We start from the raw sequence: 18,656 nt of genomic DNA, 5'->3' as shown, positions 1-18,656 counted from the left end.
TTTTCCTTTCTCCAAGGGATCTTCCCAACCCAGGGATTGAACCCAGGTCTCCCGCATTGCAGGTGGATTCTTTACCAGCTGAGCCACCAGGAAAGGCGAAATCTTAACCGCTGGACCCCAGGGAAGGCCCTCCTTGGAAGGTTTTAATCAGGGGTGGTGCAATGGGATTTGCATCTTGAAAGGCAGCTCTCTGACTTTGAAGGGAGGGTGGGTTTTAGGCACAGGGGTGCTGGGAGGCCCTATCTGCTTGACTGATTCACGGAGGGGGTGCAGGCCATTGAGGTGGGCACAGCGTGGCCCTCAGGGCCCACGTGAGGTTGAGAATATGGGGATGGGGACCCTCCACAGGCCGTGGCCGTGACTGCTGGCTGTGCAGCCCGGAGTCCGGCTGCTCGCGAGCGTGTCACTGTCTGGCCCATGTCCGGCCCGCTTCCTGGCTTCCCGCCTGCCCTCCACAGGCCCCCAGGGTCAGGAGGACACGCTCTGATCTTGCTTCACACCGGCATCTATTCCTGGGCTTCACGTTTGGACTGAGATTTCATAACCTCGAAGTGGGCGTTGTCCTTAACACAAAGGTTCACAAACTCAGGGTCATGGAAGGGCCTGGACACTTGAGGACTGCTGGGGGTAAACTCACTGCTGATGCTGCGTGTGCCGGTCCCCGGTGTGGGGGTGGTGGCGGGGAGGGGGCACGCCTGTGCCCGTGTGTGTGCACATGTGTGCTGCCTGGAGCGTGACACACCCACCTGCCCACGGGGACCGGGCACTGCAGAGCGCGCGCTCTGAATCCTGGCTCTGCCCCGCCCGCCCCTCCATCCGCACCCCAGGGAGGGCAGGGGAGCAGCCCTCAGGGCGTCAAGAAGTAAGTGAGCTTGTCAGAGTCCTCGCCTCCCGGCCCAGGGTTAGTACCGATACCCATCTTGTGGGCACCTGTTCTGCCTGCAGGACTGTTACGTGAGCCCCCAGAGGGCTCTGCCCTTGTTTCATTATTAATTCACAGAGCTCATACTATTGTTAATAATAAGAAGAACACCCAGGCTCAGTTACTAGCTCATCATGGGATCACTTGCTTCCTGACTGTCCCCCACAGTCCCCGTGTCGTCCTGCGGCAGCCAGACCTGGTCTTTCTTGTCTGTGGCTGAGCCCCACCCCGACCCAGCCCTGGGTTTGGCCCCTAGCAGAGACCTGTTGCATTGGGCGTGCAAAAGAGAACCCGTTCCCTGGACAGTAGGGGTCGAGAGGGTGAGCCGCCGAGGCGGCATCCTGGACCAGGTGGCGTTTGAGCCTGACCATGTGGTAGGTCCGATGTGGACATGTGAGCTGGCGGGAAGGGCCAGCCTGAGCAGAGGGCCTGACTCTTATAACTCTGTCACCTGTGCCTGGCACCCAGGAGGCTGGCGTGGGACCTGTCCTCACCCTGCAGAGTTGCAGCCCTGCAGGGATGGGTCTAGGTGGGACATGTTTGGGTGACAGGTGTGTAACTAGTCACAGGCCCTTCTTCGTCCTCGATGCTGTGAAATAAATACAGGGCTCAGGTGGCCGGGTCTATAGAGGCCAGGCGCCCCCTCGGCAAGGGGTCTGGGTTCCCCACCCACCACCTGCCACTTGTTTTTCTCCAATCAGTTTGCTCTCAAGTCAGGACAAACCAAGCAGGCAGCATGCTCTCATCCATGCCAGCCTCTGGAGCCCACCCGGGAGAGTGAGAGAATTAGAGGGAGGGAAGCTTCACTGAGAGATGGGCACCCCCAGCTGAACCTCGAAAGCCGGTTCCAGGCTGCCCACCTGCAGGAGAGCGGAAGGGTGTCCCCCAGCACGGGGAACAGAGTGTGCAAAGGCCCAGAGGAGATGCAGATCCTGGAGGGCTGAACCCCAGAGTGGCAGCAAGGGCCAGACCACCCAGGCCCCAGAGCATGGACTTGAACCCGAGGAGGTGGGCAGGTGGTCATATGGGCACTTTGGGAAGATGGCCCTGGGCCCGCAGGACCCGGCCTGGTGGGCGAGGCTGGGGCAGAGGCAGCTGGCAACCGGTGAGGAGCAGCGCTCCCCACGGACACTTTTCAGCTCCAAAGAGCCCGTTTCCAGGCCCTCGGATGCGTCACTTCGTCCAATCATCCCAAGGACTCTGTGAATTAGCTGCTATTTTTATCCTCACTTTAGGGCCAAGGAGACTTGTCCCAGGACACACAGGGTGTGGTTACAAAAGGTGGAGCCAGGCAGCGTGGCCCAAGTGCAAGGTCCGCCCTCCGAGCCCTGCCCTTGACCCGGTCCAGGCAAGAACTGATGCCCTTGGCCACACCCAGGGGAGCTCGTGGTAGGCTGAGCAGGGGTCTGGGAGAAGCTGGGAGAGGATGAGGAAACTCTAGGTGTTGGGCCAGTGGCCGCCAGGCATATGGGGTCCTGGGGGGCGGGGCTCTGGGGCAGCAGCCCCCTGCCCAGCGCCCAGGGCCCAGCGCCCCTCCCCACCGCTGCCCCTGTCCCAGCCCTGCCTGGCCTGGCTGACTTGAGAACCGATCTGTTGTTGTTGCTGGTGGGGTTTAATTCATCTTCGCCGGCTCTGTTTCTCTTCACATGCCCTCCTTCCTTCCTTCTCAGGCCTTGCCAAATTCGGTGTTTAAAAATACTCTTCGGATCTGGGAACAGCAGTCCCCAGCTGACCCGAGGGGCAGACGGGGCGATGCGCGCCTGATGCATGCTTCTGGAGGCTGTCCACTCAGGGAGTCCCGCTCACCCAGAACATTCTCCCCGCGATGGGAGCTTTTACCGTCGGCCACCAGCTCCCACCGTGGACAGTTTACTGGTTCTCAGAGGAATAGAACCCGGGGCGATCAATTAGGGCTTCTCTCGTAGCTCAGTTGGTAAAGAATCTGCCTGCAGTGCAGGAGACCCGGGTTCGATCCCTGGGTCTGGAAGATCCCCTGGAGAAGGAAATGGTAGCCCACTCCAGTATCCTTGCCTGGAGAATCCCATGGACAGAGGAGCCTGACGGGCTACAGTTCACGGGGTCACAAGAGTCGGACACAACTGAGCGACTAAACCACCATGATAAACTGAATATGTCTGTAGTAGATGTGCCTTCTGGGGGTTGGGGTTTCTGGAGGCCCTGGAAACTCCTAAGTGCCTGGAGGGACTGCCTGCTTGCAGACTGGGCTTGCTTCCTGGAGGAGCCGCAGGGCGGCTGTGTGACCACAGGCAAGTCGCTTCACCTCTCTGAGCCTTGGTATCCTTTACCAGATGGGCATTTGATAGCTGCTTGATCGGGCTCTTAGGGATCATCTGAGAAAACGTGGCAAAAAGCCAGCATAATTTCATGGAGAAGCTGGCTGGTTTGAGCCAGCTCCAGGGCGCAGCCCCAGAAGCAGGGCCAGCCCTGCGGGGCGGGAGCGGGGCTGCTCACTCTCAGTCCCAACTCCTGCCTCTGCTGGGGGGCTGCCCCCAAATGTCACCAGTGGGGGGGGATCCCACGTGCTGGCACCTGACAGCCTGACACACCCAGGTCCCCCTCTGCAGGCTCCGGGGAGGGGCCGAGGTGAATGTGGGTGAGCAGACGGCATGCCCTCTGGGCTGGCCCTCTCGTGGGAACCCCACGGGGCTGGCATCCATGGAGTTTCCGAAGCCGCTCTGTTCCGGCCCGGCCGGGAAAAGAGACACTGGCTGGCTTTGAGCTTTGCTGTCTCAGGTCGTGACAAATGGAGTTTTTATGTAAGTTCCCAGTGACTCTCTGTGGGGTTTTCTTTCCACCACAAATTCAGCCTTCGGTGCTGGCACCGGAGCTGCCCAGGATGGAGGTGGAGGTGGGCAGCCCCCACCCCAACCCTTGTCCCACCAGCAGGGCTGTGGTGTCCGTCACCCATTGACTCATCCTTAGGCGGCCACGTGGGGGGATGTGGGGGGGGTTGGAGACATGAATGGGGGGAGGGGGCTGAGCAGATCACAGGCAGGCTCGCTCTGTTGGACGGCAGGATGGATGCGGCAGGCACAGCGCATCCCCGTGGTGGGGACATCCCCTGTGCTGGGCGGGACCCTCACACCCACAGCGGGCCCTGAGGCCACTATCGCTTCAGTGCCCCCAAGAAGCCAAGAGCCGGAGTCAGCCAGGCAGGGGGCTGTCACCCAGGCTATGCCAACCCCTGACCCGGGACTTTGACGGTCTGATAGAACAGGGCGTGAGGAACAGTCCCATAAGGTAGAACTGATGGGCGCCCTCATCCAGCACACCCTGAGTCCCTAGAAACCAGCCCAGGCTTTGGCCCAGAGTTGGGGAGTCAGTGAGTGGATGTCGAGAGAATACATAGATAAATCATTGAATGAACACGTTAATGGGAGACGAGATGGAATATGATAAGCCTCAATGGAGGGACAAGCTGCCTCCAGCTGATGGAATCGAGGCAGGCTTCCTGGAGGAGGTGGCATTAGACCAGCTTCTAAGGCCGTGCAGGATTTGGTCTCACAGGAAAGAGAGGAGGGCACCCCAGGTGTGAGTGACAGCCCCCTCCATAGGTGCAGGGCTTTGTAGGGAGTAGGAGCAGCAGGAGGGAGGGCCGGTCCCGTGGCGGAGGCAGACCCCCACCCTAGCATTTGTTCAGTGAACCCACCAGCTCTCAGATTGCAGCCCCGGTTCAAAATGTGGGTGGCCCCACCCTACAGGAGCCCAGAGTCTGGAGGCCCGTCTTGGCCCTCAGGGAACCTTCGGCTTTCCTGTCTGCAGAATGGGGGCTCAGGACTTGTCACGCCCCACCCCCTCACAGGACCTTTTCCAGGGCTGATCCTTAGATCTCCCCAGTACGAAATCCTTTCCTAAGCATTTTCAAATGCTTTAATCTCCTTCATCCTCCCAGGAGTGCCCTGAGGGAGGCCTGGAGGAGGCCCAGACTCAGAGCAATTAAGAAGCTGGATGCCCGTGGGGGCCGGGCTGCTCGTGGTGGGGGGAGCAGAGAGGCCTGGGTGGAGGGGTGGGCGGGGGCCCTCCCCAGGGGCTGGTGCCAACGTCACCGTGAGTAAGCACCCTGTTAAGGCGTTCCGGCTCCAGCTCTTGGCCCTGCCACCCTCTTCCTATTCTGGCTCACCACACTTCAGAGCCGCCCTGATCCGCTGGTGCCTCCCTGCCGCCCCTGCTGCAGATGAGACCCCCGAAGAGGGGCCGCAGAGCAGGGGCAGGGACCTGCCAGGGAGCGCCCCGTGTTTGGTGGAGAGTCTGATCCCCCTCCCGGTCTGACACGTCCAGCCTCTGGGTTGCTCCCTCCCCGCCCTCCCCCCGTAGCTTCCTGCCTCCACTCAAGATTCAGAGCTGCCCTGGACCCATGCTGGGTCCCTGAGCGCTCCCTGATCGGGAGAGCTGTGAGGGCAGAGGACCTCGCTTGGCCCAGAGCCTGGCACATAGTAGGTGCTCAGCAAACCCATCCCGAGTCACGTGCAGCTACAACCCCGGCGGGGCTCTAGCAGTCCACGCCGACTACACAGGGGACGCTTGGGCCTCCTCCCCAGCTTGAGCTCTCAGACCCCTGGGGAGCGACGGGGGTGATGATAGTCAGGGAACCTGTCCCTCAGGTTTATCCTGAGGCCTCAACAGTCTGATGTAAAGTAGCCACGAGGGCCAAGGCCCTGCCTTAGGGGGCTTGCAGGTACCCGCCCCTCCCGCATCCTCCCCTGGCTCCCTGGGGCTCCCACCTCAGGGCCTCTGCACCTGCTGCTCCCTCGGGCTGCAACACTTCCTCCACCCCCACCACCCGCCTCCAGAACTCTGTCATCGTCCCAAATGGGAACTCTGTCCCCAAGGAACACTCTCTCCGCCTCCCCCAGACCCCCACCCCACCATCCTACTTCCTGTCTCTATGAACTTGACTCCTTTAGGGACCGCGGTATTTGTCTTTTTTGACAGGGTCAGGGCGGGGGCTGTGAAGGGAAGTCCCCAGGAGGACACAGCAGGGAGACCTGGGTCCTGCCGGCCCCTTGCAGATGCACTTGCAGTGTTTGTCGTTTTTGCTTCTGGTTTGTTTCACCGAGTGGAACGTCCTCAAGGCTCATCCGTGTTGTCGCCTGGGGCAGCGTTTCCCCCCTTTTGAGGGCTGAGTAATATTCCATGGTCAGTACATGCCACGTGGCGTCTGCCCCTCACCCACCGATGGGTGCTCAGGTTGTCCCTTCCTTTCACTATTGTGAACTGTGCTGCTGTGGACGTGGGTGGACACGTATCAGTCTGAGTCTCTGCTTTGGGTGTTTGGGGTGTGACCCCAGGGGGCTCGTAGCCTTTGGACTCCTCATCCATTTGTCTGTGCCCTGTCAGCTCTGCTTGCTGGAACGCAAGCCGGGACAAGAGCAACTTCTATGCGTCCCGTCTGGAGTGTGTTTGGCTCATTGCTGGGTCCCTAATGCCTGGAAGGTGCTGGCTGGATGCATGCTCGCAGTGGGGAGGGCGGGGGCGGGGAGGGGGTCAGAGCGGGGGCGGTGAAGGGAAGTCCCCGTTAGGACGCAGGAGGGAGACCTGGGTCCTGCCAGCCCCTTGCAGGTGCACGAGATCACCCCTAGTCCCCTCGCTCACCCCCATTCTCATTCCCCTGCCCACCACCCTCAGTCTGCTGGTTATTTCCACCACCTGAGCCATCCGCACCCCTTTGATGAAGTCTGGTTTTGCCGTGAAAAGAAAGGGAGGCAACAGCTGACTGGTTGGGGAACTCATCCATTCCGGAAAGGAAATTGGATGGCGGCATTGCCACCATCCGCGTCCTGGCCCCTGCTCCCGGCACACTTGCGTCTCCGCCCGCGCCTGCTCGCCCCGCCGCGGGCAGCAGAGCCAGTGGTCCGCTCCGCAGGCGGGACGGCCTGCAGCTGGCCTCTCCGGCTTTCCTGCTACAGGCAGAGCTCGACAGATCGATGCAAGCCGAACGATGACCAGTTGTGGCCAGCAGCCCCTGAACGTGCTCGCCGTCCTCTCGTTGCTGATTTCCGCAGGTAGGACCCCCGGGATGCTTGGCGGAAGGTGGGCGGCGGGGGCAGGGACAGGCCGGTCCTTCCCAGGGTCACTGCTAGCCCAGCCAGGGTTATGGGTGCTGACGGAAGTCACCCTCATGAGGAGCTAACGTTCGCGAGGCCCCATGTGTGCCTGTCTCGGGGCGCTCCCCGGAAGATTCTCGAGGATGCTGTGGGGGTATCGCTGGCTGCCATCAAGCCCTAGGAGAAGCCCTTATGTGCAGTGAGTTCTGTCCCAAGTCTGACAAGTCAAAGTCAGGCAATGTCATAATCACCCCATTGAGCAGAGGAGGAGACTGAGGCTTGGAGAGGGGACCGGCCAGCCTGAGATGGCACAGCTGGTGTAGGGGCTGGATTCCAACCCAGGCAGCATCATGCCAGGTCCCTGGCTCCCAGCACCCGACCAGTCTCCGGAGGCCCACCCCTCCCCGATCCCAGCAGGGGGGCTCTCACGCGCCCCCTCACCAAGGTGGACATGAGCCGTGCCCTTCGGTTGCTGCAGGGGGACGCTGGCCACCTGGAGAAGGGGCACCCGCCTCCTGCCGGCAGGGCTGGCCCTGCTCTCAGCAAGGCGCCTGCTGGCTCTGCGTTTCTCCCTCTGTCTGTGCGCCTCTCCCCATCCTGTCCCTCCCCCTTCGTCCTTGTCCCTGTCTCTCTTTCTCAGGCACGTGTGCACATAACCCCTGCTCGCCTCTTGCTCTGACAGGGTTGTGGATGCCAGCCTGCTGCCTCGGGGCCCTTGCCCCTTTGCTGGCCATTGTGGCTCAGAAGGAGGCCGTGAAGGGCCCAGGGATGGCAGAGCCCAAGCTGGACCAAGGCCCGGGGTCTGGGGGTGACCACCGTGCACAGAACTCCTTCCCCGCTTTCCTGAGTGTTAGCTCTTCTTGTCCCCTGGAGGAGAGGGACTCCTCACCCATTTACAGAGGAAACTGAGGCTCAGGCCAGGAAAGAGACCAGCCCCAGGCCACACAGTCAGAGAACCAGTCACCTGGCTGTTGAGTGATGGCCCTGCATACCCTGAACTTTGCAAACAGGGGGAATCATGGTCCCCTCTTGGGGGCTTTGAGACCCCAGTCCCCGAGAGAGTGGCTGTCCCCTTGGTGTTCCCTCTCTGCTTGGGCCTGTTTTCCTGGTGACTTAGGATGCGCAGGCCTCCTGACCACCGTCCCTCCACTCTTGGGCCCCAGGGCCCTGCTGCGCCCGTGCCTGAGGCCAGAAGCACGGTCTTTTATCGCCCACTCTGTTGCTCACCCCCTCCCTGCTCTAAGCGGGCCCTGTGTGCTGCTCATGGGTGCTCCTTGGGGCCCCCAGTCCCCGAGAGGCGCTGGTCTTCCATCACCAGGGGCAAGGAGGTGCAGAGAGGCCCTGAGGCTCAGGTGGTCCTGCGTGTTCCAGGGGTGAGACCAGTGTCCCGGCTCGGGGCCCAGGGCATCTCGGGCTCCCTCATTCTTCCTCAGGAGGCAGCAGTGGCCTTCTGGCCTCTGTCAGATGGTCAAAGCAGGTGGCGCCAGGGGTGGCCAGGGTGAGCCTCTGGGGACCTGTCCGTATCCCCTTCCCACCTGCATGGCGGCACTTCCCGCTCCTCCAAAACTCGGCACAAAGGCCCCTTCCCAGTTCTGGGCCTTCCCTCCCCTGGTCCTGCAGCTGCAGCCCCTCAGCCCAGCCTCAGGGCCCCAGCTGGTCTTCCTGACTCCCCACCGGGAGTTGCTGACACACCCAGCCCCTGTGAGCTAAGCTGAGTGTGAGCCGACTCCCCCAGAGATGGGGCTTTTTCATTGACCAGAACTCGGCCCAGAACAGTGGCTAGGATTCACCTCCTGCCTCCGCCCCTTGCCTCCAGCCTCTGGTGGGTTGTTGCTCCAGGCCAGTGGGTCCCAAACCAAGTCTCTTTGCATCCCCTGCGGGTCTCGCTAAGACTCAGACTGTCACTCCCCCCACCTCCCCACCCCCTGCTTTCTGTCTCGGAATGCGGGGCTCGAGGCGCTGCGTCTGTAACGAGCCCCTGGGGGACAAGGACGTGGTAGGTCAGGGACCACACCTCGAGACCGATGTGCTCAGCCTCCGTTTTCTCCTCTGTACCCGGGAATGCACGAGATCAAGTGAGATGGTGAATTCACCTAAGGCTTCCTTAGTGACCTCTGTGTCCTTAAGACGGTCTTCTTTTTTTCTAAGGCTCAGAAGGGGTTCTGGAGAGCTCCCCTGACTCCTGAAAGGTTGGGACCCTTCTCTTGCAGTGGTCCTGCCCATCCCCACAGAGGAGGATGCTGTACTTTGAGGAAGGGGCCCGGGATTTCACGAAGCCGCCCAAGCCAGCCTCGGCGCCCCAGTACATGAGACCCGCCCACCCACTGGCCAGCACCGCCCCGCTGGGATCCCCACGCCAGCCCCGGGCACTAGGAGCTGTGTGGGCTGGAGTCTAATAACCTCTCAGCAGAGACAGAGCTTTCAACTAACTGAGGCGCTTCTGCAGAACCGGAGCCTTTGTGGTTGGAGAAATGTATTCAGCCTACGAAGCCCCTTTTGAGCGATACAAATTAGATACAGCAGTCCCTTTTATGAAGACACTAATTAAGCTGGAGACAGCGGGCTCCAGGTTTTTTTCCATTGTTATATTTGTTCACGCTTTCGCTCCTGTTTATCACCATCGGCACGACTAGTAAATACTGTCCTGGGCTTAGACGGCGTCACCAGGGGCTGAACACCGATCTCTGGCCTTGAGTCAGGGGAATGAGGGTCCGAGGCCAGGGAAGCTTTGCCACCGATTGTTGATGGAGTCTTTGATGGTCTTTTACGTGTTGAAAGATAAAGAGGTAGAAATTGTGTTTAAATTCAATGGTCTAGGGGGCTGAATTATTTATGATAAGAGCTGGGGCCCCTGAGGCAGCCCCCTGGGGGCTTCTGGTTCTAGGGCGTCAGTGTAGTTGAGACTAAGACACAAGGGGATGCCGCTTTCTCCACAAGCAGGACCTGGTTCTTGCACACCTGTCACTCACCACCCAGGCCAGCCTGGACTGGTGAGCCCACCACCACGTCTGCCCAGTGACGGAGGAGTGGCGAGGGTCCTGGACCTTGGATCCAGGCAGGCCTGGATTGGATTCCCCCTCCGCCACCTCTAACCGGCTCAGACAGGTCACTGTAGGCCTCTGAGGCTCGGTTTCTCCCTATGTAAAGTGGGATCCCAGACCTGCCTCTTAAGATGGCCAAGTGGATTAAATCTGATAGAACTGGTGAAGCACATAGTAGGTGCTCAGTTCGTGTTGTTTCTTAACTGGGTTCCTGCTGTATGTTAAAGCCTTGGAGAGGATCCCTTGAGGCTAAGATTAGCCCTGCCTGCAAGGAGCGCCTGGTCTGAGTGACTCGTATAAGCAGGATGGTAGCCCAGGGGATGACAGGAGCAGGCTTCCTGGAAGAGGGGAGGCTCACACTGGGCCACAGAGGCCTCCTGGCAAGGGAAGAGGCAGCAAGACCCTAAAATAGGCCAACCAGGCTCTGCCCACGATCCTCACGGACTGACGGGTGTCTTGGGCCAGCTGGGCCTGGTGAGGGACCCCCACCAAGCCTGGTGACTCTGTTTTCCAGTCTTGTCCGCGCATTTCCGGGTCTGTGAGCCGTACACGGACCACAAAGGCCGCTACCACTTCGGCTTCCACTGCCCCCGGCTCTCGGACAACAAAACCTTCATCCTCTGCTGTCACCATAACAACACGGTTTTCAAATACTGCTGCAACGAGACAGAGTTCCAGGCGGTGATGCAGGCGAACCTCACGGCCGGCTCCGAGGGCTACATGCACAAGTAAGTACCACGCTGGGGCCCCAGTCCTGCTGCCTTGGGCCCCAGTCAGGCCAGGGTGCTGCCAGAACACCCAGCCTCCCAGCCAGCTGTCGAGTTATCAGTGTGAGGATGGGTGGGCTGGCAGGAGTTTATGCAAGTCTTCAGGTGACAGGTTTTCTGGGCTGTTCTGTCCTCTGGACTTTAGCCTTCTCATCTGAGAAATGGGCACATGACACGATACCTACCACTCAGGACTGATGGGAAAGTGAAATGAGGTCAAGAATGTGGAAGACTTTCTGTGCTTAGAGCTGGAACCCACGAGACCCAAGTTCCTTTTTCACTCATTATTTGTTCAACAAATATTGGTTGACGTTCCTGACTCAGAAATTATTCCCATGCAGCGCCTTTCCCTAAGGTGATCAGAGCACGTGAGACCAGGGCCCTGATGGACGGGATCTGAATGGAGAGAGAAAGGAACAGTTTGCTGGTAGAAAAGCAGTGAGAATGTGCTAAGTAAAGGCATATGGTATCCAAGCAGTACCTACTTATTTACCTTATTACGAATGAGCATATTTCACATTTTAAAGAGCCACTGTGAGCTAGCTGTTTATGTCCTCTGCCTTTACCTATTTAATTTTCGGCCTTTTTCCTGTTTACTCGTAGGAACTCTTTATATATGAAGGAAATGGGATGCATTTCAAATGTTTTCCCAGTGTGTCTTTGAGTTTGTGCTGCTTTTTTCTTCATGCTTAGTTTTTAATTATTATACAGTCAAATTGTACCCACATTTTTGTCTTTTATGTCTGGTGGGGTTTATATCATACCTAGACAGGCTTTTCCTACTCTGAGATCATAAAAAAATCCCCCCATGTGTTCTTTTACTCTTGTATGTTTATCTTCTTGCCTTCAGGTCTTTGATCTGTCAGGAATTTATTTGGATGTAAGATTTCTTTTTTTTAATTTGCATGCAAGTAGTTCATGTGGATGTTTATTAAGAATCTAGCTTTACTTTTTTCCTAAATGGGTAGACAGTTATCCCAACGGGAATTATTGAATTGTCCGTCTTTTCCTCACTGACGTGAAATGCCAACTTATTGTATACTACAGTATACTAAGTGTGAGTGGGTAGGTTATGGTGGCTTTCGTTGGTCTGTTTATGTTTGCTAGTACCTCACTGTGTTAACTTCTGTTGCTTCTGACATGTTTTAATGTCTTCTTAGTCTATTCCCCCAGATTTTTTGTCATATAAACTTTATAATTAGCTTTTCTAGTCTCTCTGCCAAAAAAACATCTAGTTAGTATTTTTTTATGGAGATTGTGTTGGATTTATAGATTAATTCAAGGAGAATGGACTTTTCATGATGTTGCATATCCCTTTCCAAGAATACAGGGTGCCTTTCCATTTGTTCAGTTTTTCTTTCATAGTATTTTAGAGTTTTCTTCATATAGATATTGTACATATCTTTTCATTTATTTGTATTTATTTCTTTTCATGCTGCTATTTTATAACGAGGTCTTTTTTTCTACTGGTAGCTCAGCTGGTAAAGAAGCCGCCTGCAATGCAGGAGAACTGAGTTCAATCCCCCTGGAGAAGGGAACAGTTACCCACTCCAGTATTCTGCCCGGGAGAATTCTATGGACTGGATAGTCCATGGGGCCACAAAGAGTGGGACACAACTGAGTCACTTTCACTTTCTTCTACTAAATCTTCTGGCCAACTGTTGTTTAAATGCTAAAACCTAATGATTTCTAAATATAAATTTTTCTACTCCGCCTCCTTACTGAAATTTGTATTTGTAATACTTTTTCAGTTGACCCTCTTACATGTCCAATTATGCCGTTTGCAAATAGTGATGATTTCATCTCCTTCTTTCCAATTTTTGTGCCTCACTCCTTTTTCTTGTCCAATCATGTTGGCTAGTACCTCTAAAACCATCTTTAGCATTGTCAGGCAGTCTGATCTCCCTCCTGACTTTAATGGGGATGTTTCAGATATTTTCCCAATAAGGCTGAGGATGACTCCTGGGGTAGATATATTTTTTCATGGTAAGAAAAAAAATCTACTTGGAAAGAGTGGGTTTGTTGAGTGACTACTGGGGGATCAGTATCACCCCTGGGAGGGGTGGTGGTGGGGAAGTTCTGAGCCTCAGTCTCTGATGTTGGGGCTTGGATGTTTTGCCACCACGCCATGCTCGCTTGGGGAAAGCTGCCTCTTTCCTCTGATCAGGCAGGAGATGCAAATTCCTTGACTATCATCTAAATCTCTCCTCCTCCCACCAAGGCCAGCTCCCCAGCCTGCCTTCCTCAGATGCATGGGTGCTTCCCTTGAATATCTTGCCATCTGCTCAGACCTTAGAATAATTCTATGTGAAGTAGTTCAGCAAGCCTCTTCTGTCACGAGGGCTGGAATCAAGCCTGGAACTTGACCCAAGCCTTTTTATAAGACCAAAGACTAATTTCCTAAGCCAGGAGGGCGGTGCCAGGACTGAGGTTAGGACCCCAAAGTGTTGCAGTTGCCGGCTGAAAGCCAGACAGAAGACAGAGGCTTGGCAGGGTGGCCAGACTTCTCCAAGGCCCTGACGACTGGCGTCTGGGATCTTCGTTTTGAACCCACAGGTTTCTGTGGTCTGCACGTTCACACAGGATGCACGCGGAATTCTCCACTGTCTCAGCACGGTGGGTCCCGGCTGCAGATAATAAAGTGTCGAACCACAAAACAAAGCCCTTTCCTGGGGAAGCATGGCCACATTGAGAACGTTTAGCTTGGTTTTTATTCTGGAACCTCAGCAAGCATTTTTGGAGCAGGCAGCATGGGGCCGGCTCTTTGTCAACCTTCTGAAGTCACCTGGAAGTCCACCCTTATTCCCCTTGACGTGCAGGAAGGTGAGGCGTGGAGAGGCTGGATAGCTTGCCTGACTGAGGCAGCCAGTGGGGGTGGAGCCTAGAGCCGACCTGGATCTAGAGTTGCTTTAGTAAATCCGAGACTTCCGTCGATGGCGAGCCCCAGAGCAGGGACCCCTGCCACGACCCTGTGGACACATGGGCCTCATCCTCCTTTGGGGGGTCACTGTGCATTGTAAGACACTGGCCACCACTCACTAGAGGCGGGGAGCACCCCCTCCCCACTGATGGGCTGTGATCCCCAACCGCGTCTCCTGATAATGCGGAGCACAGGAGGCGGGCGGGACTCTTCTGGTTGAGGGCACCGCTCTGGAGGAATGCCTCCTCGTCACTCCACCGAGCTTCCTGTCACCTCCCTTCCCACAGATGTGGAGAGAAGCCCAGAAGAGCTGGGCTGCACTCCTCAGCCAGGGTGTTCAGCTCTCCTGGGCCTCACAGGGAGGCGTGGTCCTTGGTCTCCCGCATCCAAAAGTGTAGGAGGAGGTGGGAGTCACACAGTCCAGAGGAAGGAGCGTTTCTGGGCAGAGTTCCCTGCAGCCTGAGTATGAAATGCCAGGCGAAGAGTGCAGAGGGGCAGCAGGGGCTGGCATGGTGGGCGGGGGGCCCCTGGGCTGGGGCAGAGGGGGTGGTGTTTGGCTTCCTCTTGAGGGAAGCACGGGGCCCTGAGGGCTTCAGGCTGGGTTTGTACTCATGGATGGTGCGGGGACAAGGACCTAGGACATGGCAGAAGCCATGATGGTGACCTGGACAAGACGGGGACCCCACAGAGGGAAGGGGCCGGGGTCACCCAGTAGACAGCTGATCAGAGCTCAGAGAAGAGGCCTTGGCAGGACTCCTGCTTAGCTGTCTGAGCCGAGGGACCCTGGGGAGGAGGCCTGAGCCGAGGGAGCTGGCCCAGGGCCCTTTGTCCAGCCAGAGCTTGTGTCAGAGAGGAGACGGCTGGAAGATGGGCCAGTGGGAGTGGGAGGATAGGTCAGTGGTGAACGGGGTGGGACAGGCCTGCCTGGCCGAGAGGTCCTAAGTGCTCCAGGGTGTGAGGGGAGCCGGGTAAAGTCCGCCTTTAGGACCGTCCTGCCCTTTGGGGCTCTGATCCCTCTGGGCAGGACACCCGTGTTGCCTCGTTAGTCCTCACAGCTACTCTGAGAGGAAGGAAAAAGGGGCTGGGCCCAGGCTGGTCAAGTCACCTGTTGCAGCCACAGTTGAGGCCAAGGGATGCTCAGGCCCTTGTTCCACCAGTGGGCTCTGCCACCCCTGAGTGCTTCTAGAAATCCAGGGCTTGTCTGATGCTGGGGAGTGAGCATCTCAGAACCTCAGCCCAGAGGCCAGATGAAGGTTAATACCCATCTAGATGGACCAGTGCAGCTGTGACCCCCGTTAGGGCTTTATGAAGATGCAAGGGCCACCTGACACTCGCCCGCCCCACCCAGTGAATCAGCCGGGAGGTGGGGCTGGTGGCAGGCAAAAGGAGAGTGCTTCTGATGACTTATTTACTTGTGTTTTTTTTGGAGGAACAGAACGGTCTGTTTTGGTTCTGGCTGCCTGGTAGAAAAGCAGGCAGAGCGAGGCAAGCAACCTCGCCAAGCCCACCACGTCAGGGAGATGCCACTTCTAGCCACTCGGGCAGTGGCCCCGGTGTTCAGGAGTGTGTGCACACCCTCCCATGCCAGGTTCTGGGCAGGGCGCTAGCAGCAGTGACCACGCAGGGCCCTGAGCAAGCAACAGCAGCATCTGTTCAGGGCGTGGGGTGGGACGGGGCATGTGCAGTCAGTGATCAGTGCTCTCTGAGGGCAGAGGTCGTCCCTCTGGCAGCCGGTCATGGACTGGAGTCCTTGTGCAGCGCATGGGTATTCCTTCACGAGGCAGATGGGCCGCTACAGGAGGGAGCCTGGAACGGGAATTCTCAGAAGACAGCAGAGTCCTCAAGGCCTCACCATGGGAAGTGATGGGTTGTCAGTTTTCCCTTGGCTGCAGTGAAACCTCTTTCCTCCAAAAGCTTTCCTTTCCCCAAACCCAGAGGTGCTCCAGCCATGCAGACACGATGGCCTCAGGCACATACCTCCTCCATCCTCACCCGGGACTGCCCATGGGTGGTGGTGGGACCACCACCTGGCCTCAGCTGGCTGACATACCTGCTCCTGTCCGGGAAGGTATTCAGCGAGATTTCTCCATCAGAGAAGGCTTGGTTTATTGTTTGAAAAGCACCAAAAGAATTTGAATCAGTAAATATCCTGAAAGATACTGAAAAATTGGTATCTATGGTTTTGGCTGGCTTCTTATCTTGCCTCATAAAACAGCCTCTGTTTTATCTTCTGACCTTTATAACACACACACACACACACACACACACACATGCTCAACAAAGGCCCCTGCATCTGGATGAAATTAATTTCCAGATTGCATTTTTAAATTAAATTAAAAAAAAACAGAATGCTCACAGCCAGCCAACCATGGAGAGGCCAGGGAGCTGTCTGGGGACAGTGTCTGTGACCCAGGTTTCTCTGCCAGCTGCCACCTCTAGGGTGGCCTCCCTTGCAGGTAAGAGGGAGTCAGCACAGGTGGCACCTCCTTCCCGTGCCCCTCTCCTTTCTCTGGACTGGAGGGGGGCTGTGAGACCGCGCTGTCACCCCAACGCCCCGGGCCGGTTAGACTGAGCTGGCTGCGGAGGCCTGTGGCCCAGCGGCGCCTGCGCGTGCCATGGCGCTGACACGCTGAGATGCAGGATGCTGCTGCGGGGGAGGTGGGACCCTGTCCTCAGTTCCCGGTGGAGGGTGAGCCAGGACGCGTGGGCCAAGCGGATGCGGGGAATTCCTGCCTGGACATCTGTCTTAGACTCGACCTTGGGATTTCCCCCCAATTCCGCACACTCTGAGGTCACATGGCCCTGTGTCTAAATCCCAGCACGGCCCCTCCCCAGCTGTGCAGGCTTTGGCGATGACTTTGCCTCTCTGGGCCTCATTTCCTCATCTGTAAAATGGGGAGACCGTCTCCTAACTCACAGTATTGTTGCAAAGATTCAGAAACACAGGGCGTGGTGATTGCTAGTATTACTATTAACTACTAGAGAATATGGGCTTCCCAGGTGGCGCTAGTAGCAAAGAACCTGCCTTAGCCAGTGCAGGAGATGCCGGAGACAAGGGTTCGAGCCCTGGATTGGGAAGATCCCCTGGAGGAGAGCGTGGCAACCTGGAGAATCCCATGGAGAGGGGAGCCTGGCAGGCTACAGTCCATAGAGTCTCAGAGACCGACAGGCGTGAAGCGACTTAGCACGCATGCACGCACTAGAGAATATGTACAGAGAAGTGAAATCTAGTGAAGAGGTTGATGAATATCAAGGCTGCCATTGTCGCAGCTTGCTATGAGGGCTCAGGATGTGTCAGCATAAGGGCTGTCTGAAGCAGCCCCAGGCTGAGCGCTGGGCACACAAAGATAAGTTAGACCCTGACCTTAGCCTCAGGGAGATCTGATCTCGAGATGCAAATAGTCCTACAAGACAGCAAAGACAGCAGAGTGTGTTCTGGCAAATCCAGTGGTCTGGGGGGCCCAAGGAGAGGGATTGGACTTAACACAGGACATCAAGGAAGACTTCCTGAAGGAGGTGATAGCTGCAGGAAGAAGACAGGGAGGTGGGGCCAGCTGCATGCACAGGAGGTAGGGGGCAAGTTCCAGGCAGAGAAGCAGCATGGATACAAGCCTGAGGGGAGCCTGTCTGCCCAGAGAGCGTGGGAGGCACCTGCCTTACTTAGGCAGTGTGGTACAGTGGTTAGGGATGTGTGCTCTGGAGCTGGACGGCTGGGCTTAAATCCTGGCTCTGCCGCTTCATGGCTGTGAGATCTCAGACACTCTTTTAATTCCTCTGAGCCTCCGTTTGCATCTCTGGGCTGAGGATGACGGCAGCAGGGGTTCCTCCCTTGTACGCCGTGAGGGTCGGACGGGCTAGGATGTGTAACGTGTTTAGAGCGATGCCCACCAGCTGCTGCTTTGATTGCTGTTGCTGTTTCCTAGCCCTGGTGGTTTAGGCCTAGCCGTGGTCCCGCTCCCAGCCCCCGCGGGCGTCGTGGACTCCCTCTCTGTGGGGCAGCCTCTGCCCACAGCTGGCTCTGCCTCTCCCTCCCCACCCCCCTCCCCCAGCCCCCGCGGCTGCTGCCATGGGAACCACCCAGGAAGAGCCTGGCACTTCGAGCAACCCTGTGGGGGCTCCAGGGGACGGTGCAGAGGGGTGCTGGGGAAAGCGTGGGTGCCAGGGGCTGGAGCCAGTTCCTCCCCACGTCCACGCGGACTCCTGTCTCAGCTTGCCGGACCACACTGCCAGCCCCTGCTTCCTGGCAGCAATGCACATCCACATGTCTGCAGGTGGAGCTGCCTTCCCCTTGAAATCAGGCTGCAGGGGGTGTGGTGGGGAAGACTGCCGCTCAGCCATTCACACCTTAGCAAGAACAAGCCCCTGGGACAGCGGCAGGCCTCAGGGAGGTGGCGGCTGGAGGTGGGGCCACGGGAGGGATGCAAGGTGCTCTGAGGCAGAGTTGTGGGGTTACTCATTCCTCAAGCAGGCCGGAAGCCCCAGGTACCTGCTGCCCGCGCGGTGCTCAGGACACGCAGCGCCTCCCCTCGAGGAGCCCCCCACCCCACGTGTGGGGAGGGAAGGCGTTCCAGGCCGAGGGCTTGCACGCGCGCGCGTGTGTGTGTGTGTGTGTGTGTGTATGTGTGTGTGTGTGTTTGTGAGTGAAAGTCAGCACCGGGGCCCAGCCCGGGGAGGGGCTGGAGGACTCGGAGGGGAGCAGCCCCCGTCTCACTGCAGAGGCCGAGGCTGAGCACGGGTGAACCAAGAGGGAAAGATCCAGAATCTGGAAACCGAGACTGGGAGGAGCTCCACTCCGCCTCCTCCAGAACCAGAGACACACCCATGTCCTCTCAGGCCTCACAGCAAAGCCAGGCCGAGAAGAGGCCAGAACCGGGCCTCTGGGCTCCAGGAGCGTGCTTCAGACAGCATCTAGGGGGCCCTGCTGTGGGGGACTCAGGACAC

At 57.6% G+C, this 18,656-nt stretch overlaps 1 protein-coding gene across 2 annotated transcripts in view; it reads left to right on the top strand.

Annotated features, from left to right (window-relative positions):
* SHISAL1 (shisa like 1) overlaps positions 1–18,656 on the top strand; it is a 77,844-nt gene that overhangs the window by 22,091 nt on the left and 37,097 nt on the right. For both annotated transcript variants that reach the window (XM_065945168.1, XM_065945160.1), the window contains exons 2-3: positions 6,850–6,945; positions 10,543–10,756. In XM_065945168.1, the coding sequence (XP_065801240.1) occupies positions 6,882–6,945; positions 10,543–10,756 (278 nt within the window). In that variant the 5' untranslated portion in view covers positions 6,850–6,881. The remainder of the gene's footprint in view (positions 1–6,849; positions 6,946–10,542; positions 10,757–18,656) is intronic.

The sequence above is a fragment of the Muntiacus reevesi genome, chromosome 1 (assembly GCF_963930625.1).
Source record: "Muntiacus reevesi chromosome 1, mMunRee1.1, whole genome shotgun sequence".
NCBI classification, from domain to species: domain Eukaryota; kingdom Metazoa; phylum Chordata; class Mammalia; order Artiodactyla; family Cervidae; genus Muntiacus; species Muntiacus reevesi.
The sequence above is the reverse complement of the archived record's forward strand: the minus strand, read 5'-3'. Positions and strand labels throughout refer to the sequence as shown.